Source organism: Lepidochelys olivacea (assembly GCF_965140295.1).
Source record: "Lepidochelys olivacea isolate rLepOli2 genome assembly, chromosome: 1".
NCBI lineage: Eukaryota > Metazoa > Chordata > Testudines > Cheloniidae > Lepidochelys > Lepidochelys olivacea.
In genome coordinates, this window is record NC_140411.1 from 10,787,324 (window position 1) to 10,814,982 (window position 27,659).

At 53.7% G+C, this 27,659-nt stretch overlaps 1 protein-coding gene across 2 annotated transcripts in view; it reads left to right on the plus strand.

Annotated features, from left to right (window-relative positions):
- Positions 1-27,659, plus strand: part of PDE2A (phosphodiesterase 2A) — a 358,875-nt gene that overhangs the window by 229,857 nt on the left and 101,359 nt on the right. For both annotated transcript variants that reach the window (XM_084626204.1, XM_084626205.1), the window contains 2 exons: positions 378-467; positions 20,270-20,358. In XM_084626204.1, the coding sequence (XP_084482330.1) occupies positions 378-467; positions 20,270-20,358 (179 nt within the window). The remainder of the gene's footprint in view (positions 1-377; positions 468-20,269; positions 20,359-27,659) is intronic.

The window sequence follows — 27,659 nt, forward strand, 5'->3', positions numbered from 1 at the left end:
AATTCTGTCTCCCCCGTGTTGGTCTAGAGGTTCAATCTAAATGGAAGTCTGAGATCAGATGGGGAGAAGCAACCAGCGTTAGCCCTCATATTGTGCTTTATAATCCCCACCAGTATAACTAGAAAGAATGTAATCGTGGCACAATGTGCTGCCTGGGGTCTAGATTAATAGATTTTAAGGTCAGAAGGGGCCATTGTGATAATCCTGCCTAGCGCAGGCCAGAGACCCTCACCTAGCAATTCCTGCTCATGAGCTGTCTGTCTTGGGGGTTTCTGCAGTGCCCATTACCATGGTATCAGAGCCATGCCTGCTGCAGGCAGCTGCCCATTAGAAGCCTGACCTTTCCATTGACACATGGGTTTTCTCTTCTTTCCCAGGATGCCTTACTGAGTCTGGGCTCCGTGATCGACATCACCTGCCTCCGGGATGTCATCAAAGATGCCATTACGTCCGTGCTCCCCAAAGTGGTACGTAGAGGAGGATTCCGGCTGGGGGGATGGGGACCTGTGGCTCTGTTTGCTTTGGGCTCTCAAAGTGCAGCGAAGATCACCCGCTCCTCCTTCTGAAACAAGGGCAGCAACTTATTGAGTTAAACTGTCCTGGGTGCAACGTCCTTAGCTGTGTGGTTTAAGGACGATACAGGCAGAGTTTCCTTCTCACACTGGGATCTGGAGCTTGCTGAATGCGGCAAAGGCTCCTGGTGCCATGGTGTGAACATGCTGGCTGGGACCCTGGCTTTGGCTAGGTTTTCATCTCCACTGTGCTACTGACTCCACCTGAGGCCTTGGGCAAGGCACTTGATTGCCCTTCGCCTCAGTTTTCCTCTCTGTATAACCGCATTAACAAAACCTGACCAGACGAAGCCCCACCAAATATACCACAGGCAGTAATCCTCTGCGCCCGGGGAGGGCCAGGTCAGATCACCTGTGAGGCCTCGCTGATGTTTAACCTACACCTGAGCCCTTGGATCGGGAATCACAGGGGAGACAGGGGCTGGCCGGACAGGAAATCATGAGTTGTGTGCTCTCTGCCCGCGCCCCATTGCAGGACACCGGCAATGTCTGAGGTTTTGCGAGTGATCTGAGGGGGGCAGCCTGGGGCTCCAGGATTTCACATTCTGCACATGGAGTGGGGGCGGGAGGGGTGGGCCCACATGCAGAGAGCCAGCCCCAAGCCTCGGCATTGCTTACGCTGGACTTCAGTGGGAGCTAAGCCGTGCTCGGGCTGGCCCTGGTGTCCTGTCCCCCAAGGCAAGGATCAGTCCATGTCTTTATTCCTGACAAGCCATGGAGCCAGGATCCGATCCCGGTGCCTTTCTGCTGGGGCCTGGAGGAGCTCGCTGCATCGGTCACTGTCTCCTTCGCTGCTCGGGAGGTCCCTGCGTGCTCGGTGGGTAGCGAATCCCCATGCTCCGGCTGTCGCTGTGTGTTGGGGCAGCAGGGGTTGTTCCAGAATAAGAAAACTCCAGGGACAATCGAACATGGGGGGCGTGGGAAATACGGGCACTGGAGAGAGCCCCGCTGCATCTCCGGGTGCCGGCTGTTAGCTTCCGGGGTCCTGGTTCCCCACTGCGTTGCTCCTCCTCCAAAAGGGGGTGCCACCCTACAAGGGGACTTCACAGTCCCCTCAGGCCTGCTCTGCGTTGCAAAGTCAACGCCCCGATCTGTCTCTGGCCGACGTAAGCGCCCTGTTACAGCGCCACAGTGAGATCCCCTCCCCGAGCAAGCTCCTGAGGTGGACGCAGCACATGTCAGCGCCCGGGGTCAACCCCGCAGTGGCTGTCCCGCCAAGCCCCAGTCCCAGCCTGTAAACTGTGCTGTCTGGGGTCACAGAGACCAAAAGCTCCCCAGCCCCGCAACTCTGCGTACATTTGAGATGTCTTTTCCAGACTGCCCACCTTGGCAAGCACATCTCCCTCATTGTGTGCAACTGGCCAGCCCACCGCACCGGCTCCACACACATGCCTGCCTGGCGTGGGCAGAAGATCTTGGATCTCCTGGGCCCATGGGGGGTAGTGCAGTAGCGCCTAGAGGCTCCCAACATGATCCAGGCTTCATTGTGCTCGGTGCTGTACGTACACACAGTGGGAGACAGCCCCTGCTCGAAAAACGTACAATATAGACAGACAAGGCTGGTGGGAAGCAGCCGGGAGATGATTTGCTCACAGTCATGCAGCAGAGACGGGGCTAGAACCCAGCTCTCCTGACTCCCAGGGTAATGCCCTCTCCATCAGACCCCTTTCCCCTTCTGCAGTGCGGCCAATGCTCAGAGGCCTTCTAGACCTTGGGAAAGGTCAGTTTGGAGCCTGCTGGCCAGTTTCTGCCCCCAGCTCTGGTGTTAGCTGAGCCTGCCACCCCCTTTACTGGCCTGTCTCTTTGCCAGCTGGTGGGTACAAAGCGCATGGGCCCGCTTCGGTCCTCTTTGTCGTTTTGAACCTGAAATCATTCTTGGGCTGCCGTTGGCTAATTGCAGTCTCCCGTGCGCTCGCCCGAGAGCGTAGCGGGCAACAATGCAAAGTCCCCTCCGCTCCCAGGGGCTCTTGTGTTCCTAATCTCCCAGCATCATAGCATTAGCGCGGGGGATAATATCTGTGTGTTCTCCCTCTCCGCCGATTGTCTATTCGTGCTTGTAGTCGCTGCGGATTCTCCTCTAGCAGGAGTGGGTGGCATATCCTGGTAGGGGAGAGTGCTGCTCTCCGAGGGCAGCAGTTAATGCGCAGCGAGCTGGGGCTGCTGCAATTCTTCAGCCTGGATGGCTCCCCATCCCCGTGAAGAGACTGGAGAATCCTGTGCCCAGCTGTAGTGCGAGTCACGCTGACGGCCCAGGTAATGGAGCAAAAGAAAGCCATCTCTGCGCAGAGAGGGATTGACCCAGAATGCTGCGGCCATCACCATGAGTTCCACAGAATGCAGCGGGGCTCTCTCCACGTGGCATCGCCAGGCTGTTTTCCTGCATACGCGGCTGTTTATACCTAGCACTTCACAGGGCTGGGGGAGCATTATAATCCCATTCTCCATCAGGGGAAACTGAGGCACGGGGTATGTGTGTCTTGCTCAAGGTCACTGTCAAGGTTCCTTCCCCACTCTGAACTCTGGGGTACAGATGTGGGGACCTGCATGCAAGACCCCCTAAGCTTATTTTTACCAGCTTAGGTTAAAAACTTTCCCAAGGCACAAATTCCTGTCCTTGTCCTTGAACAGTATGCTGCCACCACCAAGTGATTTAGACAAAGAATCAGGGAAAGGACTACTTGGAGTTCCTGTTCCCCCAAAATATCCCCCCAAGCCCTTACACCCCCTTTCCTGGGGAGGCTTGAGAATAATATCCTAGCCAATTGGTTACAAAATGAACACAGACCCAAATCCCTGGATCTTTGGACACTGAAAAAAAATCAATCAGTTCTTAAAAGAAGAATTTTATTAAAAAAAAAAAAGAAAAGGTAAAAATCCCCTCTGTAAAATCAGGTTGGAAGATAACTTTACAGGGTAACAAAAGATGTACAAAACACAGAGGAACCCCCTCGAGCCTTAGTTTCAAAGTTCCAACAAAACAGGGATAAACCTCGCTCCAGCAAAGAGAAAATTTACACGTTGAGAAAACAAAGATAAACTAATACGCCTTGCCTGGCTGTACTTACAGTTTCTGTAATACGAGAGACTGGTTCAGAATGGTTAGAATCATAGAATATCAGGGTTGGAAGGGACCTCAGGAGGTCATCTCGCCCACCCCCTGCTCAAAGCAGGACCAATCCCCAACTAAATCATCCCAGCCAGAGCTTTGTCAAGCCTGACCTTAAAAACCTCTAAGGAAGGAGATTCCATCACCTCCCTAGGTAACCCATCCAGTGTTTCACCGCCCTCCTAGTAAGAACGTTTTCCCTAATATACAACCTAAACCTCCCCCACTGCAACTTGAGACCATTACTTCTTGTTCTGTTATCAGCTACCACTGAGAACAGTCTAGATCCATCCTCTTTGAAACCCCCTTTCAGGTAGTTGAAAGCAGCTATCAAATCCCCCCTCATTCTTCTCTTCCGCAGACTAAATAATCCCAGTTCCCTCAGCCTTTCCTCATAAGTCATGTGTTCCAGTCCCCTGATCATTTTTGTTGCCCTCTGCTGGACTCTTTCCAATTTTTCCACATCCTTCTTGTAGTGGTTTGGAGGACATGGATTGATGTCAGGTCCCTCTTAGTCCCAAGAGCTAAAGAACACAGAAACAAAGAACCCAAAACAAAGCCTCTCCCCTCCCCTCAGATTTGAAAGTATCTTTTGTCCCCATTGGTTCCTTTGGTCAGGTGCCAACCAGGTTATTTGAGCTTCTTAACCCCTTACAGGTAAGGAGGAATTCTAGGCTACCCTTCTGGTTCTGACAGTCACACCGCAGGGAACAGAGCAGGCCTGCACAACTCGTAAAGCGGCGAGGGCCATATTACTCCAAAGAAAACAGCTGAGTGCCAGCCCCCCCCCCGGCCCCGTGGAAACACCCCCCAACCCTACCCCAGCACTGCCGGGCCCCACAGAAACACTTCCCCCCAGCGCTGCCCAGCCCCAAGGAAACACACCCTCCTTCCCCACCACCCAGGGCCAGTGCAACTTCCACCTTGCACCCCCTCCCCCAGAGCCCTGCAGCAGCGCCCCCCCCCGCACCCTGAGGCGCTCCCCCCATGCAGCTCTCTGCCCCGTCCCCTTTGGCCTGGGGAGCCATGCGGCAGCTCCTCACCCCAGCTCATCTCCGCTCTGCCTCCTCCCCGAGCATGCCGCAGGTGCTCCACTTCTCCCGCCTCCCAGGCTTGCGGCACCAATCAGCTGTTTGGCGCTGCAAGCCTGGGAGGGAGAGAAGCAGAGCGGGGTGGTGCTCGGGGAGGAGGCGGAGCAGAGGTGAGCTGGGGCGGGGAGCGGTTCCCCTTGTCCCACCTTGTCCCACCCCGCCGCTTGCCTACTCATCCCTCGTGGGCTGTCTGTTGTGCAGGCCTGGAATAGAGTATGGCTCTTCTGAGCCTCAGGCCAGCTTCAGCCACAAGACTGGCCACCCTCTAAGCATTTAAGCTGTCCACTCTTTTGACACAGACCATCAAACATCTTTTGATGATGACCGGGTGGGGCTGGATTTGAGCCAGTGACATTGTGGTCTCACGCCTCTTTCTTCCAGCTCAGCAGCTGCCCAGGTTGCAAACCCACCCTCCCAGCACAGTTAATGCACCTCCCAGCAAGGGGATGGGGAAGTGATTCCCCGGCTAGCAGGCCAGCCCCACCCCAGGCTGTTGGTCGAATTAGAGGGCCCATGCCCTAGTGGAGTCCAGGTGCTTCTGAATTCTGGGCCAGATCCTGAGCAGGTGTCGATCGGCATCGCTCTGCCAGAGTCGGCGCAGAGCTACCCTGCTTGACGCCCGCCGAATGGGAAGCCGTGCAATCCCATGCCTTCCGGGTAAGGTGCCGCAGAGCTGGTTCTAAAGCTTTCACGGGCAGAGTCAGGTCCTGTCTTTGGAGGTGGAACCCCTGTGTCCTTTGCATGGGGCTGCCAGATTTACTCCTGCACAGTGTAGATGCTCAGGCATTCCAGTGATAGCGAGGAACAGAACACTCCCTAAGATCCTGCTCGTGTTTGCACCAGTGTGAATGCGGGGTGACCGCTGACAGCAGCGGTGGGACACCTGGTTTAAACCAGTGTCTCTAAGAATCAGATTGGGCCCTGCACGCCTTGCCTGAGTAAAGCAAGCGCCACTCCGGCCATCTCTGCTTTATCTGTCAGAGCTGAGGGTAGCAGGAAGGCTGGATTCAGCAGCACAAAGGCGGTGGAATCAGGCTGGTGTGATGGAAGATGTTCTTTTCATGGCTCTGCTGCGATGTAAGCCATGGAATCTGTTTTCACACAATACAATTATTCCAGGGAACTGTTAGCAAGGGGCTTGTGTAGGGTTTTTTTTTTTTTTTAATTAGTTCTTTTCAGTTGCCTGGTATTTGAGTTCACATTACTCCTTTGTTAACCAGAGCTCCCTTTATTGCTGCGATAAATGCAGCTCATTCTCAGGCGCCTTGCTGCATAGAAAATGAGGGATAATTGCCAGTGTTTTTTTTAATCAAATAAAGGGGGATGTATTTATGCCAGACCCTCTTAACACTGGCTCCGTGGCTTGTTTGCATAACTCGGGTGCTTTAATATGCTTGTAAAGTGAGTGTATCATCTTGGCACACGTTGAGCATAATAACCTACTACCACTGTTGGAATATACAGGCGCTCCTTTAGCTCAAGTGATAGAGGTCTGTGCTTTGGTGCTGGTGGTCCCAAATTCAAGCCCTCAAAACCTATGGTTGAGATTGGCACAAGTGCACTTTGCTTGTGAAGAAGTAAGATGAGAGCTTGGTGACCTGTTCCTGGCACACAGCCTATCAGATGGACAGAGCCCTTTCCTCCCAGGAGCTAGCCTTAAACAGCCTCCGGGATGGCTGCTGAGCACTTCCAACAAAGGAAAACTTCCCAGGCCATCTCGCTGCCTCAGTTTCCCTGTCTAAACCAGCCCTGCTCTCCCTCCCTGCACAGCTGTGAGGCTGAATTACTGTTTGTAAAGGCTTTGTGATCCGGATTCCCAGTCCCATACCCTATCCACGAGGCCACGCTGCCTCTCAGTGCCAACAGGGAATTAGCCAGAGGAGACATTACTGTATTTCTTCACTGGTCCACGCAGTGGGCTAGACCTCACTGAGTAACCACGTTATCTTATTGCTTAGCCTCTGACCTTTCTCCCTCCCTCCCACCATCTTACCCCCTTTTCCCGCCATGCCTGCCTTGAGGCCGTGTGCCATGCATTGGGAGGCACCTACCATGCTCTGGGGCTCTGAAAGACATGCTTGTCCTTGTGCCGTAGTCCCTGATCCATCCTGGAGCCAGGCTGGTTTCAGTTGCCCACATCATTGATTGGCCACTGGCTGTGGGTGTGGCCGGTCATTGGAATTTGGCAGGAGACCAGCTGAAGATGATGAAGGTGGGGAGGGTGATGCCCATCCATCCCCTAACTCTACAGCTGACTCCTGTCTGCCCACAGGGGCTGGCTAGTAAAACTCCCTCCCATGTGCGGTGCAGTGGCCGTGGCTCACTGAACACTCCTGGGTTACAAATCTGGCATGGCTCGGATGTGATACGAGAGGCAATGAAGGAGTTTACTTCCTGGCGGGCAGTCTGGCCACTGTGTCCTGGTGGCTTCACCAACCCAGCACCTGTAGAGCTGAAATCAGTTGGAGCTGCAGCCAGGGGCTGGGCACCTCTTCGGATCCGGCCCCAAGTTCAGTCTCTGCTAAGCTTTGTTGGGGTTAATGCTCCGTGTGCCCTCCCTGCCCACTGCTTTCTCTCTAGTGAGCGGTGCTGTGGTGACAGCCCGGGAGGCTGATGCCCTCTGCATATCCCTGGGACAGATGGGCCCGCCTTTGGGGGTGAGCGGGTAGCTCAGCTGAGACCCAACAACTTGTCTCATGAAAGCCACCATGGAGCCAGCAGCTGGTAACAACTTCCAGTCCCTCTTATTTGTATTGTAAAAGCACCTGGAGGTGCTGACTGAGATCAGGGCCCTATTGCGTCAGGTGCTGCGGAGTCAGAGACAGTCCCTGGCCCAGAGAACTTGCGGTCTGACTAGACAAGACAGCGGATGGGAGAAAGGATGTATTTCTGGTAGAACTGCCCTTCTGAGCCAGATTGGAAGGGATGAGCTAGCAGAGACAGGACCTGTAACCAAGCGCAGACTAGTGAGTTTATCCAAGAGGAAGCTAAGAGGTGACTTGGTTACAGTATCTAAGTCCTTTCTGATGAGATTTCTGATAGTCGCTGGCTCTTTAACCTCGCAGACAAAGACGCAGCAAGATCCAATGGCTGGAAGGGGCAGCTAGAAAAATTTGGCCTGGAAATAAGGTGCAATTTGTATAACAGTGACGGGAATTAGCCCTTGGGGTAACTAGAGGTGCAGTGGTGTCTCCATCGTGAGAAGTTGTTACATCAAGACTGGCCGTCTTTCTCAGAGATCTTCTCCAACTCCACCAGAAGTCACGGGCTTGGTGCAGAGTTTATTGGGTGAGGTTCTGTGACCTGTGGCATGAAGGAGCTCAGATTCGCTTATCATACCGGTCGTGTCTGGGGGAGCATCGCTGAATCTTTCAGTCTTTGCAGCTCTCCACTCCCCCCACCCTCCATCCCTCTTTTATTAAAAGCCAATTAGGCAATCTTGATATTAGTTAATTACCGATGGCTTTACAAGAAGCCACAGCTAGTGAAGAACCGATCTGACTTGCTAGGAAACCATTCTTTGTGTCTGCAAACGGACTGAAGAGAATACCATTTTGATCTCACTGTGTAATTTAATTATTCAGACAGGTCTGTTTTGTGCGTGGTGGGAGGGAAGGGGCACATGCTTTGTGGAAAGAAGAAACCAAACCAACACAGTGCTCAGACCAACACTGTTTCATTTTAACCACTTTGGTCCTGCCTCCCGGAGTTGGTGCTTCTGGAAGAATGCACCTCCCTGTGGAAGGGCCGTCTCTCAGCTGGAGAGAGGCAGTGTGGTCTAGCATAGAGGGTAATGAGCGGGGAGTTAGAAGAGCGCTAGTTTTCCATTTTAGGGCTTTATCCTTTACTGTAATGGCTGAGTGCCTTCTCCAGGTAATACTGAGCCAATAGCAAAGTCCCCTGAGTACTTCATAGCTTCCAAGGCCAGAAGGGACTGTTGTGATCAATCTGACCACCTGTGTAACACAGGCTAGAGAGCTGCCCCAGAAGCGTTCCCAGGGCAGAACTTTTAGAGAAACAGCCAGTCTTGATTTCAAAACTGTCCATGATGGAGAATCCACCACGGGCCTTGGGAAACTGTTCCAGTGGCTAATTACTCTCACCGTTGAAAATGTCCGCCTTATTTCCAGTCAGAATTTGTCTCGCTTCTGCTTCCAGCCATTGGGTCGTGTCAGACTTTTCTCTGCTAGATTGAACAGCCCCCCTCCTTCCTTAGAGGTTTTTAAGGTCAGGCTTGACAAAGCCCTGGCTGGGATGATTTAACTGGGAATTGGTCCTGCTTCGAGCAGGGGGTTGGACTAGATGACCTTCAGGGGTCCCTTCCAACCCTGATATTCTATGATTCTATGATTTGTTCCCCAGGTCGGTATTTATCGACTAATCACATCACCCTGTAACCTTCTCTTTGTGACGCTAAATAGACTCAGCTCCTTGAGTCTATCGCTATAAGGCACGTTTTCTAATCTAATCATTCTCGTGGATCTTCTTTAAACCTCTCCAATTTATCAACATCCTCCTTGAATTGGGGGCACCAGAAGTGGACACAGGATTCCAGCAGTGGTCACACCAGGGCCAAACCCAGAGGTCAAATAATCTCTACTACTTGAGATTCTCCTATTTATGCATCCCAGGGTCGCATTCGCTCTTTTGGCCACAGCGTCACACTGGGCGCTCCTGTTCAGCTGATTATCCACCACGACCCCCCAGTCTTTGTCAGAGTCACTGCTTCCCAGGATAGAGTCCCCCATCCAGTAAGTATGGCCTGCGTGCTTTGTTCCCAGATGTCAACATTTAGCTGCATCAAAACACAGATTGTTTTCTCGCCCTCAGCTTACCAAGTGCTCCAAATCACTCCCCCATTTTTGTGTCATCCGCAGATTTTATCAGTGATGATTTTATGTTTTCTTCCTGGCCATTGATAAAAATGTGAAATAGTGTAGGGCCAAGACCCGATCCCTGCGGGATCCCCTGGGAAACTCACCCGTTCGATAATGATTCCCCAATTACAGTTACATTTTGAAACCTATCAGTTCGCCAGTTTTTATTCCATGCAGTACAAGATACGTACGTAGAAATGTACCCAAGATAGATCTAGGGCCCAGCCAAACCCCCAGAACTGAGAAGTTTGGATCTGGATCCAGACACTGACACTTGGACACACCACCATTCCTTCTCCTCCTTCCCATTGAGAAGATAACCCAAGCCATGAATTGTAATGCAGTTGGGAGCTCTCAGGCTACCTGTGCGTCACCTTTGGGTCTTTCTCCACAGCCTTTCAGGGTCTCTTGGCAATGGCCTGCTGTGGCTATGTCATCCCTCGACAGAGCCGGGCACCTCAACCCTTCTTTTCTAATGAGATGGGGAAGCAACGAGAGAGGGGCCTCAGTCACTCGAGGAGTCAAGCCTGCAGCTCTTCACCTTCCAACTGGAGTCCCAGCCACGTCATCAGTGACTGAGATGTACCAGATATTTGGTAGCCCCTGCGTGATCTTAGTCTGGTTTCAGGTGCCCATATCCACACAGGCAGTAACTGGCCCTCTTGTGCCCATCCTCAGCAGAAAGGCCAAAGAAGGACTTTATGGGCCATGGACACTGAATGCTCTTCTAACAAGGGTGTTCTTGTTAAAACACAGATACAGATGTAGTATGAAATCTTGTGTGTGTGTGTATGTGTGTAAACACAATTGCCCCCTGCTGGATGGAATCAGAGCTTCCCATCTGTGTGTCATAGGCCCTACACTGCTGTGGTGGGGATTCTCTTTTCACTCCAGGGGCAAGAGCCTGGCCTTTTGGAGCAGGAGAGGGCTGAGTTCCAGCCCTGGACCTGGTGTTCAGAATTGCCGTGGGGCACAGGACAGTGATGTCCTAGGTGGGAATACGTTCTTAAAGGGGTCAAAGTGAGTGGAATTCTACAGCTATCCCCAGTCTACAGGTGGGGAAACTAAGGCACGGAGCAGCTGAGAGAACGATTAAGCCTACTGAAGTTAATGGAAAGACTCCTTTTGATTTCAGTGGGCTTTGGATTAGGCCCTAAATGTCGCACAGCAGGTCTTTGGCAGGGGTTGGAATTGAGCTCTTGTCTCCAGAGCCTAGTGCCTTAACCACAAGACCTACCCCCCACCCTTCCTCCGTCCCATCATCACTGCCACCGCTGCTCCTTCGCCCCATGGCTGGCGGCCTGTCGCTTTCTTCTGGGTCAGGGTGGTTCAAGGCACTTGCTTTGCCACTGTCTCTTCCCCTGGAGGGAGGCGATCGCTTCCCCATAATGAGCTTGATTGAGCATGAAATCGGGTGGCAGCCCGTGTCCGCCCCCAAATAAATTAATAGTTAGACAAACCGTGACAAGGCAACAGCCGGCTCTGCTGTCAGCTCGGTCTGCCGCGATCAGGGGAATTCAGAGAGACCAGCCCCACCTGGGCTAGCCGCCGCACTGCAAAGAGCACCTCTTCCGCACCAGAGAGCCCTGGGCTGCCCTTGCTGAAATATGCATTTCCCAGGTACCCCCAAGCGTCGGCAAGAGTCCCAGCCCCCCACTGCACCACAGCCCCTCTGCACCCCACTGCAGCACCAGATGTGGCCCGGGAGTATCCCAGGCCAGACTAGGGTGGTGCTGAATTGCTCTCGGGGTGGGAGCTGCCCCCTGTGATCCCGACCGGGAGAGTAGCTGGGGCAGGCGGAGGTGTCATCTCTCCTTAAACTCAGGCTCAGCGTTCTGGAATTTCGAAGGCCTCCCTGGAGCCTGTGGGTTTGCGGGGCGTTTCTGGCCAGGGCGTTCGCGCAGCCGGCTTGGCCCCCGCCGAAGGCAGTGAGTGTACCGTTGTCTGCGTGTGGCTCCTCGCACGTGCTAACGTCGCCTGGCCTAGACAAGATCCCGGCCCAGGGAACTTCCGTTTGCTGATGATCAGCGTCAGCTCCCCACCCCTGCTCAGTTATATCTCCTTGCTCCTGGCCATCCCCTCCTACCCAACCTCTCTTCTCAGAGGTTTGCTGGCGCTCACAGGCAAATCTGCTCTTCCCCCTCCCGCCGGCCAAATTAACTATGGCTCCGTTATTGACATTACTCATGGGCTGCAAGCGAGCAATTGCTGAGTCGTCTGCCTGGGCCCTCGGCTGAACATAGCACTTGCCTGGCAGGAATGAGGCAGACGAATCCAGCCTATCAGATAAGCAGCGGCTGATGCAGGGCAAAACGGTATTGTTCCTCTAATGTTTCCGCGGCATCATAACATTAAATTACTCAGTGGCAGTGCTATGCATTATCTCTTACATGAGCCGGAGCTAATGGGATTTCATTGCACCCAGCTGCCCGGAATTAGCCTTTCCTCCTTGTCGCTGGTTTCCTGTAGAGACCCTGGACTTGGGTGACGGGTGACCCCCGCCCCCGTGCTGCCGGGAAGGATGATGGAACATGTGCAATGAGCCAGGGACGCTCCTCCGAGCCAGGGAGAGACAAGCCCTGGCCACCCAAGGCATTGTGGCACTCGCTGAATGGGGCAGGAGGTTGCTCCAGGTCGTTTCCTGGCAGGCTGAGGGTCCGCCCTCAGAATGAGCCCCAATTCCAGTCTCGTACCCCTGCCCGTCGCCCACGGCCCTCCGCTGGTCCCGTGCCAGCTGTAGAGTGGTGTTGGGGGGGGGGCGGGGGGCACTCTGTGTCTCTGCGCTGGCCCTGCCCGCTTCCGGACACCACGGTCTCGGTGCTAATGCCTTCTTCCCTCACAGGGCCGGCCGGGGAAGCCCCCATCCAAAGGGTGCCCGCTCAGCATGCGGGGGCGACGGATGAGGCAAGGCCAGACTGGATCCTCAGTCACTGCAGCGTGCAGGAGGGGGATTGATGCGTCCTCTCACTGCCCTGCTGCCATCGCCACCAGGGCACCTCCAACGGCTGGGTAGCCCCGTCCCTAATTCAGCACTGCCCAGTCACTCTGTACTCGAGGAATTGGAAGATTTCTGCCCATCTCTCTCCTCAGTGGCCTTGGGTACACCGCACCAGGCTGCTGGGCCAGGAGCAAAACCGCCCAGACTGCTTGCTGCAGTTGAGAGATTAGCACTCGGGGTAGCTCTGAGCATGGCGCACGAGTGGCTTAATTCACTTAGCCTTAATAAAGAGCTTTCATACAGGTGGGCGCAGGCAGACAGGGCGTGTTTGCTCTGAGGAGGGGGACCTGAAACATTCCTCCACCCCCAGTACACAGCAGAGAGGCTGGGCCTGAAACAGATTGGACAGCTGGGAAATTGAGGCACACAGGGAGTTGAGCCTAGGTCCTCAGGTAGCATCCTAACCCCTGGGCCATGCTTCCCATTCACGCTGGCTGCCTGTGTCTGTACAGTAGAGGTGACTCGCAGTCACCATCAAGCTGGGCTGGCTCTGAAGGGTAGAGGGTCTGACCCTGCTCCGTTATGCCCGTGGGAATTGGGAGGAACTCTGCTCATGCAGGTGAACTTCAGGGCCGTGACTCCTGATTTATGCCACTCCGAGTGAGAGCAGATTCAGGCCCAGTGGTGTAAAATGGGGGGTGGGATCAGAGCCACGCTGGCCTTCTTTGATGTCTAATGTCCCACCAGCCTTCTCCAAAGAAGGAGCCGTTAACAATCATTTAATCAACCACCCCCACCCCACCCTTATCAAGCAAGGGCCTGCTGGAGGCTCGTCCCCCGCGCTATACCTCCGTGCTTCAGCACCATGAATGAAACGTTGCTGGACAGCATCTCTCAGCCATAAGCGCTGCCCTGGGTCTGTCAAAAGCTTGTGCTTCATTTCCTTGAAATGCAGCTTGTCATCTCTCCCCGGGCTGGAGGATCCATTGCCCTGAGCATAGGCTCTGCCAGGAAATCACGTCCCTGGGTAGAACTCTCTGGCCTCAGCATGAAGATTCCCTCTTTACTTTGAAGACCGGAGGGGGCAAAAGAGGAGATTTGATCTGTCAGATTTGCTGTTCCCCAGTAAATCGGAGCAACTCTCGTTTGCTAAGCTGTCACCAGTTCGTGTCTGGCGGAGATGACTGTCAGCGGCTGTGAGTTTCGGTGTTTCCATCAGTGCCGCTTTGCAGCGATTACTCCTTCGTGTTCTCGGCTCAGACGGGCCTGGCGGTGAGATCTCGCTCTGCGACAGGGGAGAATGGCTGCTAGAATGGGCCTCATTTCATAGAATCATAGAATCATAGAATATCAGGGTTGGAAGGGACCCCTGAAGGTCATCTAGTCCAACCCCCTGCTCCAAGAAGGACCAATTCCCAGTTAAATCATCCCAGCCAGGGCTTTGTCAAGCCTGACCTTAAAAACCTCTAAGGAAGGAGATTCTACCACCTCCCTAGGTAACGCATTCCAGTGTTTCACCACCCTCTTAGTGAAAAAGTTTTTCCTAATATCCAATCTAAACCTCCCCCACTGCAACTTGAGACCATTACTCCTCGTTCTGTCATCTGCTACCATTGAGAACAGTCTAGAGCCATCCTCTTTGGAACCCCCTTTCAGGTAGTTGAAAGCAGCTATCAAATCCCCCCTCATTCTTCTCTTCTGCAGGCTAAACAATCCCAGCTCCCTCAGCCTCTCCTCATAAGTCATGTGTTCCAGACCCCTAATCATTTTTGTTGCCCTTCGCTGGACTCTCTCCAATTTATCCACATCCTTCTTGTAGTGTGGGGCCCAAAACTGGACACAGTACTCCAGATGAGGCCTCACCAATGTCGAATAGAGGGGAACGATCACGTCCCTCGATCTGCTCACTATGCCCCTACTTATACATCCCAAAATGCCATTGGCCTTCTTGGCAACAAGGGCACATTGCTGACTCATATCCAGCTTCTCGTCCACTGTCACCCCTAGGTCCTTTTCCACAGAACTGCTGCCTAGCCATTCGGTCCCTAGTCTGTAGCGGTGCATTGGATTCTTCCATCCTAAGTGCAGGACCCTGCACTTATCCTTATTGAACCTCATCAGATTTCTTTTGGCCCAATCCTCCAATTTGTCTAGGTCCTTCTGTATCCTATCCCTCCCCTCCAGCGTATCTACCACTCCTCCCAGTTTAGTATCATCCGCAAATTTGCTGAGAGTGCAATCCACACCATCCTCCAGATCATTTATGAAGATATTGAACAAAACCGGCCCCAGGACCGACCCTTGGGGCACTCCACTTGATACCAGCTGCCAACTAGACATGGAGCCATTGATCACTACCCGTTGAGCCCGACAATCTAGCCAGCTTTCTACCCACCTTATAGTGCATTCATCCAGCCCATACTTCCTTAACTTGCTGACAAGAATACTGTGGGAGACCGTGTCAAAAGCTCCCTCCCTGCACCATTTCCCAGTTACACTGGAGTTCTTCTTCCCCGGCCAGCCAGCGTGCCGTGAAGACTCCTACTTCCTCAGGCAGGGAAATGGCCAGGTGAAGGTCTGAAACCCACCGGGGGGGATTTGTCACAGCAAGAAAGCCGCTGCTCCTGCAGCTTAAAACGGAGTTAGCCTCAAACTGCCAGGAGCGTGTTTGATATTGCGGGGAGGTGCTTGGGCAACAGGCATTAATTAGCTGGGTTCTCCTCCCTGCCGGCTGTGCAGATCGCAGCCCCAGTGCATCCAGCCGGCAGCCAGAGACCGACGTCTGCAGGTGGAGAAGGGGAGCTGAGGCAACAGCGGAAGGCAGAGGTCTTGTAGGCAGCGTGGATCTCCGATAGCATATGGTCTGCGCAACTCGTTTTCTTGAACTCAGTGGGGCTGCTTCTGTGGCCTGGAGCCCCTGAGGCTTTTCAGAGCTGGGGTCAAGTCCCTGCCCTGCCCTAGACGCCAGTGGTTTTGGGGCAGGTCGCTCAGGGACAGGTTTTTAACGGTGTTTAGGCACCTGAAATGCAGGTTGGCACCCAGCGAGCTTTTCCAAAGTACTTAAAACACCTCAGTTTCCCATCTGTACAGCAGCCCTGCCGCACAGGGCTGTGTGAGGGTAAATCCATTACAGACCAAGCTAAATGGGCCATATAAGCACCATCGATAGTGTCAAGCCGTCTGGAAGTGACTCACCAGCATGACCACCACGCTCAGGGCAGGCTGTTAAGAACCAGGCACAATCCCCAGATTGGCTGAGTTCTGTACTTAACCTTCACCGCCGAGTTACCAAGTGTAAACTCCTCTGGCGCTTAACATGGAGTCACAGGCAGTCCCCTAGGGTGCCCCAGTCTGTCTCGCCACCCAGGTGAGCCTCCCTTGTGATAGATGGTCCCTTACACCAAGGATCACAGGAATATTCAGGTTATTCCCTGTCCCAGCAGACCAGTCACTTACTCCAGGTCAATTGCACATTCTATCTCACACCAAAGCAAGTGCTTGTAGCCAATCTTATGATATTTATTATCTCATAAATCCTAATGATTTATTAACTAGGAAAAGGAAAGAAGAGTTATTTACAAGGTTAAAACAGGAAAAGACACACACATACGGGAGATGCAGTCTTAAATTTCAAAAGGTAATAGAAGCTTCTATAATAAGCAAGCTCTATATGTCCTTTAGGGCTAACCCAGGCTAAGCACTGGGAATCTTTTGCTTATGCCTAGTAATCTTGGCCCCCCAGAGTCCAAGCAGCATAAAGATCCAGTTCTGCCCTGTTCGCGGCTTTGATATCCTTCCCCCAGTTGGAGCTGCAATGTTTGCCGATGGGAGGCGTTCACTTGCAAGACTTATCTTCCCTGGCGTAGGGAAAGAGTAAACAACAACAGCCTTGTGTCCTCTTTAATGGCCCACTTTAGTCCGTCTGGCATCTGTGGGCCTTCCTTGTCGGGCAGGACATGAGCCCTTCTGTTGAGACCACACATCCCACTCGTTCGCGTCTCTCTCCTGCCTGGTGATTGACCCAGTCCCAGAGCCGTACAATGCAGATTTGCAGCATGGGATGCGGATGTTATACGTGAGATTAACGCCGACGGCCACTCGCGAGCGTTCGATAACACTCTTATCACTCTGGTACCCAGTTAGCAATGCCAGCCCGCAGCTGAGCCGGCCTGAGTCCAGCTCGGTATATGTCAGCGCCCTGGGCCTGGGCTGCCAGCATCACAGAGAGCTATCGGGGCTGTGTTTGTAGGATCCAGGGCTGTATTTGAGGAAGTGTTTGCGGATGATACTAAACTGGGAGGAGTGGTAGATACGCTGGAGGGGAGGGATAGGATACAGAAGGACCTAGACAAATTGGAGGATTGGGCCAAAAGAAATCTGATGAGGTTCAATAAGGATAAGTGCAGGGTCCTGCACTTAGGACGGAAGAACCCAATGCACCGCTACAGACTAGGGACCGAATGGCTAGGCAGCAGTTCTGCGGAAAAGGACCTAGGGGTGACAGTGGATGAGAAGCTGGATATGAGTCAGCAGTCTGCCCTTGTTGCCAAGAAGGCCAATGGCATTTTGGGATGTATAAGTAGGGGCATAGCGAGCAGATCGAGGGACGTGATCGTTCCCCTCTATTCGACATTGGTGAGGCCTCATCTGGAGTACTGTGTCCAGTTTTGGGCCCCACACTACAAGAAGGATATGGATAAATTGGAGAGAGTCCAGCGAAGGGCAACAAAAATGATTAGGGGTCTAGAACACATGAGTTATGAGGAGAGGCTGAGGGAGCTGGGATTGTTTAGCCTGCAGAAGAGAAGAATGAGGGGGGATTTGATAGCTGCTTTCAACTACCTGAAAGGGGGTTCCAAAGAGGATGGCTCTAGACTGTTCTCAATGGTAGCAGATGACAGAACGAGGAGTAATGGTCTCAAGTTGCAGTGGGGGAGGTTTACCCGGAATGCGTTACCTAGGGAGGTGGTAGAATCTCCTTCCTTAGAGGTTTTTAAGGTCAGGCTTGACAAAGCCCTGGCTGGGATGATTTAACTGGGAATTGGTCCTGCTTCGAGCAGGGGGTTGGACTAGACGACCTTCTGGGGTCCCTTCCAACCCTGATATTCTATGATTCTATGAAGTCCCACAGAACCTCTGGGGGGGAAGGGAGTGTTGTTACCGTTTAATGAGGCATTATGGGGTGAAAGGACTTGCTCAAGGTGATAGACTGTTTCAAGCCGGAAGCGGAGCAGGGATTAGAAGCCAGGCCTGTGCTTGGAGCCATTACTTCTGCTGCAGGGCCTGACTACCCCTTTCTCTCCCTGCTCCGAGACCCTGAGTCGACTGTCCTACTGGCTGGGCCCCAGCCCACGCAACCAGGGACTGGACATTTCCAGGCACGAAGTGTCACTGCCATGTCTCCCGCATTGGCTCAGCCCAGCCTGTAGCTCTCAGGGGGATTAATATGGAAATAGACCTTTCAGACTAATTAACAGCCGTGGAAATGAGAGCAGCCATCCAGTCTAGGGAACCTGGGAGCTGCTTGAAATGCCGGCTGTAGCTTTGCGTTACCATTTCCTTTCGGAGCTGCAGCGTTTCAGCCGACCGGGGGACGGGAGGTGGGCGGGTTGGCTGCCGTCTCAATCCAGACCCGGTCTCTGGGGATCGGTAGCCGTATTTCAAACCTGCACCCCCTGAATCCCAACTTCCAGGGAGGTCCCCAGCTCAGGAAAGCGCTGACAGTCAGCGAGACCTATGCAGGTCCTGGTGTGCTGCCCTGAGGCATGCCCCTCGAGCCTGAGGTCAGATGACCAGGAATTGTTCTGAAAGTCCCGGCTTCTAAATTGGATGCTGTCATGGGGTTTGGTTTGTTTGATTCGTTCACAGCAAAAAAAAAAAAAAAAAAAAAAAAAATCTCAACTGGCCATGGGTAAACTGAGGCAGGAAATTAGAAGGTTTCTAACCATCAGAGGGAGGTTCCGGAGCAGCCCCCCAGAGGTGTGGCAGAGTGTGACAGGTGTACTGTTAATTCCATAGGGTTTAAAACTTCCCTGCCTGTCCGGATGCTGTGAAATGCTCTGGGTGGGTACAGCGCCGCTCCCCTGCTGCCAAATGCACCGGGCATTCCCGGGTACAGAGCCCCTGCCCTGCTGCCAAATGCACCGGGCACCCGTGGGTAAAGTGCCCCTGCCCTGCTGCCGGATGCACCGGGCACCCCCGGGTACAGAGCCCCTGCCCTGCTGCCAAATGCACCGGGCATCCCCGGGTACAGAGCCCCTGCCCTGCTGCCAAATGCACCGGGCACCCCCGGGTACAGTGCCCCTGCCCTGCTGCCAAATGCACCGGGCACCCGCAGGTAAAGTGCCCCTGCCCTGCTGCCGGATGCACCGGGCACCCCCGGGTACAGAGCCCCTGCCCTGCTGCCGGATGCACCGGGCATCCCCGTGTACAGTGCCCCTGCCCTGCTGCCGGATGCACAGGGCACCCCCGGGTACAGTGCCCCTGCCCTGCTGCCAAATGCACCGGGCACCCGCAGGTAAAGTGCCCCTGCCCTGCTGCCGGATGCACCGGGCACCCCCGGGTACAGAGCCCCTGCCCTGCTGCCGGATGCACCGGGCATCCCCGTGTACAGTGCCCCTGCCCTGCTGCCGGATGCACAGGGCACCCCCGGGTACAGTGCCCCTGCCCTGCTGCCGGATGCACCAGGCACCCCCCGTGTACAGTGCCCCTGCCCTGCTGCCAAATGACTGGGCACCCCCGGGTACAGTGCCCCTGCCCTGCTGCCGGATGCACCGAGTACCCCCTAGGTACAGGGCCCCACAGCAGATTTCCATAGGTTGAATCCTGGCTGAATCCAGCTGCCCCCCATGATGTGTCTCCGGGTGCATCCCAATGCCGCAGGAGGAAGCCAGTTCCCCCAGTGAGACAAACTCCCAGCAAGCTGCACGTACAGCCAGCCAAACAACAGGAGGGGAGACTTAATTGCAAAGTTCGTTAGTGGCTGAGAAGATCATTAGAGGCCCAATCACACAGCAATGCTGGGAGCTTAGGGTACTAGGTTCCTGCTCCAGTGCATGGTGAGCTGAGGATTCGTGCGGTTTGGGGCTGGTGTGGGGGCTTTCTGTGGGCACCCTGGCCCTCCGCCCTGTGCCACGCAGTGCCGTGTCTCCCCACACAGGAGCGAGCGGGGGCGGGTGGCGTTTGTGCTTCACAGCTGCACCCGGAGAGCAGCCTGGGCAGCGGCCATTCCAAAGGCTTTGAGCGCGGGCTCGCGTGGGAGCTGCGCTCAGCTTGTGTGAGGCTGGGGGTGCCCCGTGCCACCTTCCACGCCCTCCTCCCTCCCCCAGATCAGACCCCACCTGCGGCTCCCTCGTCACAGCATGGGAGCGCCTCGCCCCACTGGTAGAAACTGCCCTCGCCGCACCCCGGGACGGGTGATCTCCATTGTACAGACGAGGCACAGGGGGACGAACTGAAGTGTCCAAAGGTCACACAGAGGGCGAGTGTCTGGGCCAGGAGTTGAACCCCGATCTCCGGGTCCCCGTCCGGTGCTGTGTCCGCTAGGCTCCTTCCTACCCGGAGTCAGAAGATAGTCTCGCTCAGAGAGAAGAGAGGCGATGCCCATGTGTATGCAGGGCTGATGGCCTGTTCGAGCCCTGAGACGTGTGCCCCTGTGACTGAGTGCAGTGCTTTCTTCCCCCTAGGAGCATGTGTATATCTACCTGCTGGACGGAGAAGCCAGGCTGACCTGCGACGACCCTCCCCACGAGCTGCCTCCCGAGGGAAAGATCAGGTAAGCCCCAGCGGTGGTTATGCGCAGCCGCCCTGTCTATGTCCCATAGCCGCACAAAAGAATCCCCTTGCTCGGGCTCAGCTGCACTGCGCCCCTCAGGAACTAGCTATCGACGAGACCAGATTTTCACCCCATTTTGCAGGACTTGCATGTGGGTCTCCTGTGTGCCAGGCTGGCCACCTACCCACCCGGCTATAGAGACTCAGCATTTTCCTGAAGACCAAAATGTCCCAGGCTTGGTCCAAGCCCTGCAGGTGAACTTGGGGGACATGTTTGAGCCAAGTCATTTCAGCTGCTTTTTGTGGGGAAAAAGGAGGGTCAAAGCCCTTGGTTCTGTATTTTTCAGTTGAACGTTCTGGGCTTCTTTTGAGGCACCAGAATTCGGACACTCTCTTAAAAACATCAGCGATTCTTATTAGGCCAGTATAGTCTGGTCTGATTATTTTAGGAGGACTTTAAAAAAATGAATTTGCGGTGTTGGGATTTTCTGATTAAAGTAAGAGGCTGGTGTAACTTTAACGATGATTGAAGGGAGGAACTCCAAACTTGGCTGCTTTTGTAGCCCTTGCTGCAGCAGGAAAAAACCTCCAGTGTGAAAAAAATGAACTCAGGACTGGGGAAGTTCTGACCCTGCGAAGGCAGCATGGTTATACACAGCCTTGTGCTTTTCAGTGCTTTCTAATGGCGAGGGGAATTAACTGATGGAGCAACTTATCTAGGGACATGATGGATTTGTTGTCACTTGACATCTTTAAGTCAAGACTGGGCACCTTGCTGAAAGCGATGCTCTAGCTCAAACAGAAGTTATGGGCTTGATACAAAGTTTACTGGTGAGGTTCTCTGCTCTGTGCTATGCAAGAGATCAGACAACTAGCTGTCATGGTCCTGGCTGTATCTATGTATCCAATGGGACAGGGATTTGTCTCTGTCTTTATGTAACGAGGCTTGTCCCATTGGGCAGTCTGTTGCTGTGTGGCCCCAGGCGAGAGATGCGGGAGTGTGGCAGGAATTTCTAAAGCTCTTTTGAAAATGTTCTGTGTGCCCTGATCACCACCCTCTATTGGGTAGAATCAGCACTGCTCAGCAGTGTGTCATAGGCCCGATACTGTTGCCAGCTACTGAAGGTTCCCCTGTGGCTGAGGGCTGGGTTTCTTTCTGAGCAGGAGGATCTGGATTCTAGCCTTGCTGCTGTTTTGTACCTCCAGTAAGAAATGACGCAAAGTGGAGCAATAAGCATGGAATCCCCGGTGGCCCTGGGTTTGTTACAATATATTCTCACTTCCTCTAGTTATTCGGTTCTCCGGGGTATGAGAATAAATCACTGGCATTTCTTCTTGACTCTCATCCGCTGCAGACCTACTGCAGCCTGGGCTGGCGTTCGTTAGGAAGGAGCCGGCTTGCTGAGTAGACCATTAACCAGAGATCAATGGAGTTGGTACAAAGCTTCGTTCAGTCATTTGAGTTCCTCTCTCTGCAGCATGAAATCACTTGCTAGCCGGTCAAATGGAGCAGCGGCGGGGAAGGGGAGGCAGATTTACAAACACAGCACTTTGCTTTCCCGTTTGCCTGTCGCCGGGAATGGTTTTACATTTGTACGGGAATTTACAGCTAATGGGAGTGAAGGCTGAGGCAGCCCTAGAGGGACAGTGAGGGAGCACTATACAAACTTCCCGCACGGCTCTGCCAGTGCATCTCAGTCCTGATCTTCAGTTCCACCCTCTGCTATTCCAGTCCTGGCCAAACACCTGGGCCCGATTAACAGCTGTTTGCTAATCCACTGCCTCACGCAGGATTCCTGTTCTGTGGGTCCTTTTAAATGTTTTCAAGTGCTGGCAGCCCTTAGTAATTCTGTGGCTCCCAGCACCTGGGTATCTGAACAGCACTCAAACTCTGTGAAGTCAGTCAGTGGCCCTGTTCTCCCCATTTTAACAGATGGGGAAATTGAGGCATGGAGAGGGGAAGTGACTTGCCAAAGGTCACACAGGGAGTCAGTGGCAGAGCTGGGAATAGAACCCAGTAAGGGGAGAAGAGTTGGCCTTATGTATACGAATATCACTTCACCCATCACTGAAATGCAACCGCCTCTGGGGTGCAGTGTGGCAGCTGACTCACCTGTAAGGGGAAGACCGTCCTTTGTAGGGAAGAATTGTTTTTTTCCATTCGTTCATTAGCCCTGCTAAAGATCTCTGCCTCACAGACATTTTTGAAAAACATTCTAGTACCTGGGTGCACCAGTGATGGGCATCCTAAAACCGCCGTGGACAGATGGCTGGATAGGAGTTTCGTTCTGCGCAGGATGAAAGGAGGTGGCATCCTTCATTTTTTATTTATTTGTGTGTAAGGACAATAGCATGAAAACAGGATTATTGTTATTTAGGAATCTTAATCCTCTGCTTTTGTGACATCATTGTCTCCATGGCAACGAATTGTGATGTCAAAACAGAGGATTATGACCTCACTGGGGGAGAGGGAACTGAAAAGCCCAAGGAATCCTGGTTTTGTGCAACTCCCCCTGCAGTGGAAAAGCAGGCTAGGGAGAGAAGCAGTTAATTCTGCTCTGAGAGCAGCAGGGCTATCTCTGAACACAGCCCGCTTTTCCCATGTGCATCCAGAATTCTCCTGGCAGCGTGTCAGGGAAGCCTGCCACTGCTCTGCTCTGTGAGGCCTTCAGACCCCAGGGCTGACAACACCACACCTTTCGCTGGCTCTAAAATGTACATCCTCCTGCCCCAAAAGCACAAGCTCCTTCCTCATGCACTAGAGGAGAATCTCCATCAGCTGCCTGCAGTAGAAGATCTATGACACACAGCTGGGCAGTTCCCATTCTATCCAGCAGAGGGCAATGGTGAGCTAGATACACTAGCCCATTCATTACAATACTTGTGTAAACCCAACTTTCTCCCCCTCCCCGTGCTTCTCGGCTCCCTGACTCCACTGCTAACTAGTTTTGCTCTTTTCTGCTCTGGGAAAGGAGAGGCTCTGTTAGGCAATAAGCTGAGAGAGAAGGAGGCAGAAATTAAATTGTTCCATTCAGTGACTCAGCGCTCCACCCCTACTTAATTTCTTAGCTGCCGTATATCTCAGTCTGGCACCAGCTCCATGAAACGCTGTCACCATATTAATAAAGCCAGAGGGTTTTATAGCTCTCAGAGTCGCTGGGTTTTAAGCTTGGTTTTCTGGTGCGTTCCGGGATGGCTCTAGGGGTGCAGTGATAAATACATTGAGATTGTAAGGCGCTCCGCTGCTAAAGGAATGCGGGCTGCATAAACTCAGCATAAGAGAATGGTAACTGGAGAAAAGTACCTCAGGGATGGCAGTTTAATGATAAAGAGAGAAACTATTGCAAGCTCTAACCGCTGCTGCAGAATGTCGGTGTTTCCAAAGTAGGAAGCCTTGTTCCTATGCGACGCAGAAGTAGCTGTGGAACTCTCTGTGGTAGGAAATTACTGAGGCAAATCATTAGAATAGCAGCGGATAAGAGAAGAGTCGGAAAGGCTTTCAGTTCTTAGGCCTGAGCTGCATGCAGATTTTGTACCGGTCTAACTATGGCAGCCAGGGAGGTGGTTTTTTTACCGATACCCTTAAACTGCAGGATGCAGTTACCTGGTACACCCTGTGCTCTCATCCCTTTGCCCGCACCCGTATAATGGGGAGCAAGGGAAGGCGATGTGTTTTGTGCACACATGGTCGGGAGTTCTGTTTGCTGAGACTTCCTCTGGGTGCAGCTCCCTGCCTCCGGCTCGGATCCTTGCCTGCCCCACAGCCGCCTCATTCATCCAGGTCGCCCTTCCCCAGCAGGGCCCCTCCATAGCCCCGCACACTGCAAGCTCCCTCTCGCTACGAATCCCTCACCGTGGAGAGACTCTGATCCTGTTCTAACCAGGGACTGGCCCGGCAGCCAGCGGGTGTCAGCCTGGCCCTGCTTGACAAACAGGGCCACTACGGATGTTTCTGAGCTGCGGGAAGAGACGAACACGCAGAGGGAGGAGACTGGCAGGGGCTGGCATGGCGCTGGCTCTCCCAAATGCCAATCCGGGAGACTTTTCGTGCCGAACCAACAGCCCCGGAGACTTCTATGGAACAGGTGTCGCAGGAGCAGCAGCAGGCCAAGCGATCCCCGTTGAAGAGCTACAGCCCAGCCCTGGCATGAGGGGAGGAGACCGAACCCAGGCCCCAGTCTACCCTGGGCCTCTCTGCTTAGGAGCATAAACTCAGCCCCAGCTGTGGGCAGATCAATCGGCCCTTTTAGGGCACTGACGCGCGATCAGCATTTTGCTCCTTGCTGGGGACGGGTGCCAGTCAGTGCAGGAGATGGGACACCTCGGATGGAGATAGATCATCGGCCCATCTTGCTCATTGCTCCATGCACAGGAGTGTGCCTGGGACCAATGTCCACGGTGAGCGCTGGATAATGAAAGGGGGGGAGCTTCTGTCTAGTTTGCCTCCGCTGGGGTTGCTAGGGCGGGTTCCACCATTTCACACGCACAGCCGGTGCTGCGGCCGTACTTCTGAGCCCTGCTCCGCCCTGCCAGGTTATGGGGGAGCTGTGCCCATGGCCCAGCACGCTGCCCAGTCCCATCTCATTGTTTCCGGGGCTCCCCCACCCCGTCTGTGTGTGTCCATCTGCTGTCTCTCAGCTTCCGCTCAGCTGTTTGGGGCAGGGACCAATCCATCAGGTGTTTGTATAGCACCCACTGCAATGGGCCCCTGATCCAGGATCTGGGCCCCTGGGTGCTACTCCAATGCAGATAATGATTAGGAATCTCCATGCACTCAGAGCCTGGCGTTCCCGAGGCGCTGAGCAGCGGCAACTCCAGCTGCAGCCAACCGCAGCTTTGCAAATCAGGCTCCCAGCCTCATCCTAACAATCCCTAGCTCTTACCTATCGCTTTTCATCTGCTGCTCTCAGGGCGCTCTACAAAGGAGGTGAGTGGCACGACCTCCATTTCACACATGAGGAAACTGAGACACGGAGCATTCAAACAGCAAGGCACTGATCGAGCCAGGGTCTTGGCCTTCCGGAAACTAACAGACTCTCCCAGCTGACCTGGCTTGTCCCAGGTTCCTGGGCAAGGCAGGGAACTCTGCCTTAGTCGTTCTAAAGTCCTGGTCTGGAATATGGAAGGGATCATTCCAGGGTTTTCACTTCCATCACCAGGTCTCGATGGCGCCAGCTATTGTGGGACAGCAAATAAAAGCATGAGGCAGGGAGTCGAGAGACTCCGTCGCTATCACTGCCTCATTCTGTGACCTTGGGCAAGTTCCTCCGCTGATCCGTGCCTCAGTTTCCCTACCTGTAAAATGGGGGTGGTGACACCGACCTGCCTTCGTAACGTGCTGCAGGATCTAGGCATGGGAAGCGCTGGATGTAATTGTTAGTCTCCTATGCAGGCTGAATTTCCTCTGTATTTAAAAACATAATGGATTGCTGAACTGATTAAATTGGAGATCCGGAGCAGCGACCTGGCTGCTGATCCTTGTGGCTAATGGCCCGTCTGCTGCGTCATTGGGAGCCGGTCACCTGGATGTTCCCACTCTGGGAGCGCCACAAGCAGCCAGCCCTGGTTTAATTAAACTTTTTAAAGACAGCCTTGTAAAAATACTGCGGTGGCCTGGAGAAACGGATCCTGGGTTTGTTTGGAAGCGAAATACTCTGACGGGTTTCAGGATAAATTATTCAGGTCCGGGTGGGGGTGGGAAGCTCCACACATGCAGAGTCTTCTTCAGTCAGCGGTAGCAGAGGAATAGATCTGTTCCTGGCCAGGATAGATTCACACAGGCGGAAGCTGTTCGCTCCCAATGCCTTGCTCCTCACAATCAATGGCTGCAGCAAAGTAGGATTCACAAAGCTGTGTGATCAGCATTATGGAGCCCCCGCACCGCTCTCATCACCGGGAATTGAACCCAGGATTTCTGGAGTTTGAGCCTTTGCAGGCAGCTAGAGGACAAACCTCCAGTGGGGAGCAGTCGCAGACTCGTATCCTCTGCAGATCAGGTGCGGATGGAGACTCTGGGAGGCACAACTGACGGCTGTGTGACAGCAGCATGGGCTGGTGCCATCCCCCCAGAACTAGAATGAGATTGACAGGTAGGAAGGAACTGAGAAAAGGGCCACGAACGGCTTAGCAGGCTGATTTATGGGATATTATGAACTATCACGTAAACGTAGGGCGGATTCCTTGGCTGGTGGGAGATCCTGGCCTCGTTTGCTCTGAAGTCCTGGTGTGGAATAGGAAGGGGTCGCTCAAGGTCAGCGTTTTTCAACTTTTTTTCATTTGCGGACACCTGAAAAATGTGCCTTTGGAAATCTTTGCCCTAGTCTGCAGATCCCCAGTGGTTGTAAACCACTGCTGTAGGTTGTTAGCTGCCATCAGGGGTTGTGTGTATCATTGGGCAGGGCAGAAGAGCAGATAAGGCATGAGACAGGGGTCAGTTGAGCCCAGTTCTGCCACTGCCCTGCTGTTTGGCCTTGGGTGACTCCATCACCTCTCAGTGTGTGTATCTCAGGGGATGAGTCTGCAGATATTTGACCCCGAGCAGGGAAAGGAATGATTTAGCATGGCAGCCAGCATATGGGATGAAATGGGGAGATAACATCAGGGCTGATTACTAGTGTAACCCTTCTGCCCGTCAGAGTTGGCAGCAACAAGGGCCGGGTTCAGTATCTAGGGGTTCCATTCCAATAACACCATGCAAAATCGGCTCGAGCCCCCACCCAGTGACCTGGGACAAATATATACCACCCCCGCTGGGCGCCTCCAAGAGGCAATACTTCCCCTCTCGCAAGCACAGAGTCTGAGTGTAGCAAAAGTCTTTTAATAACAGAGAGAAACAATGTGGCATTATGTTGGGGAAACACCACCAACAGGATTCATAACACAACCCATGAGCAAAAAACCCACCCCAAGCAAATTGGAACATGTCCTTTCCCTTTGGTTTTTGAGTCCAGCAACCCAAAATCACCCAAAGTCCCAAAAGTCCAACACCCCAAAAGTCTCTGTCCCTGGTCAGTGCAGCCCGAGTTCGAAAGTTTATCTGCGGAGTTTTACCTCCCAACCTGGGTGGAGATTGGGGGGCTTAAGGGGCACCTTATGTGGTCCAAAGCCAATTGCCCCACCTCTCCATGGGGCTCCGCTCTGCTCCACCAGCCGTCCCATGAATCACACCGCTCTGCCAGCCGCCCCCATGAGCTGCTCTAGGCATCCCACAAACTGCTCCGCTCCACCAGCCGCTCTCCTCTGCCAGCCGTCCTGCAAACTGCTCTGCTCCAAGAGCCGCTCTGCTCTGCCGGCCGTCCCGCA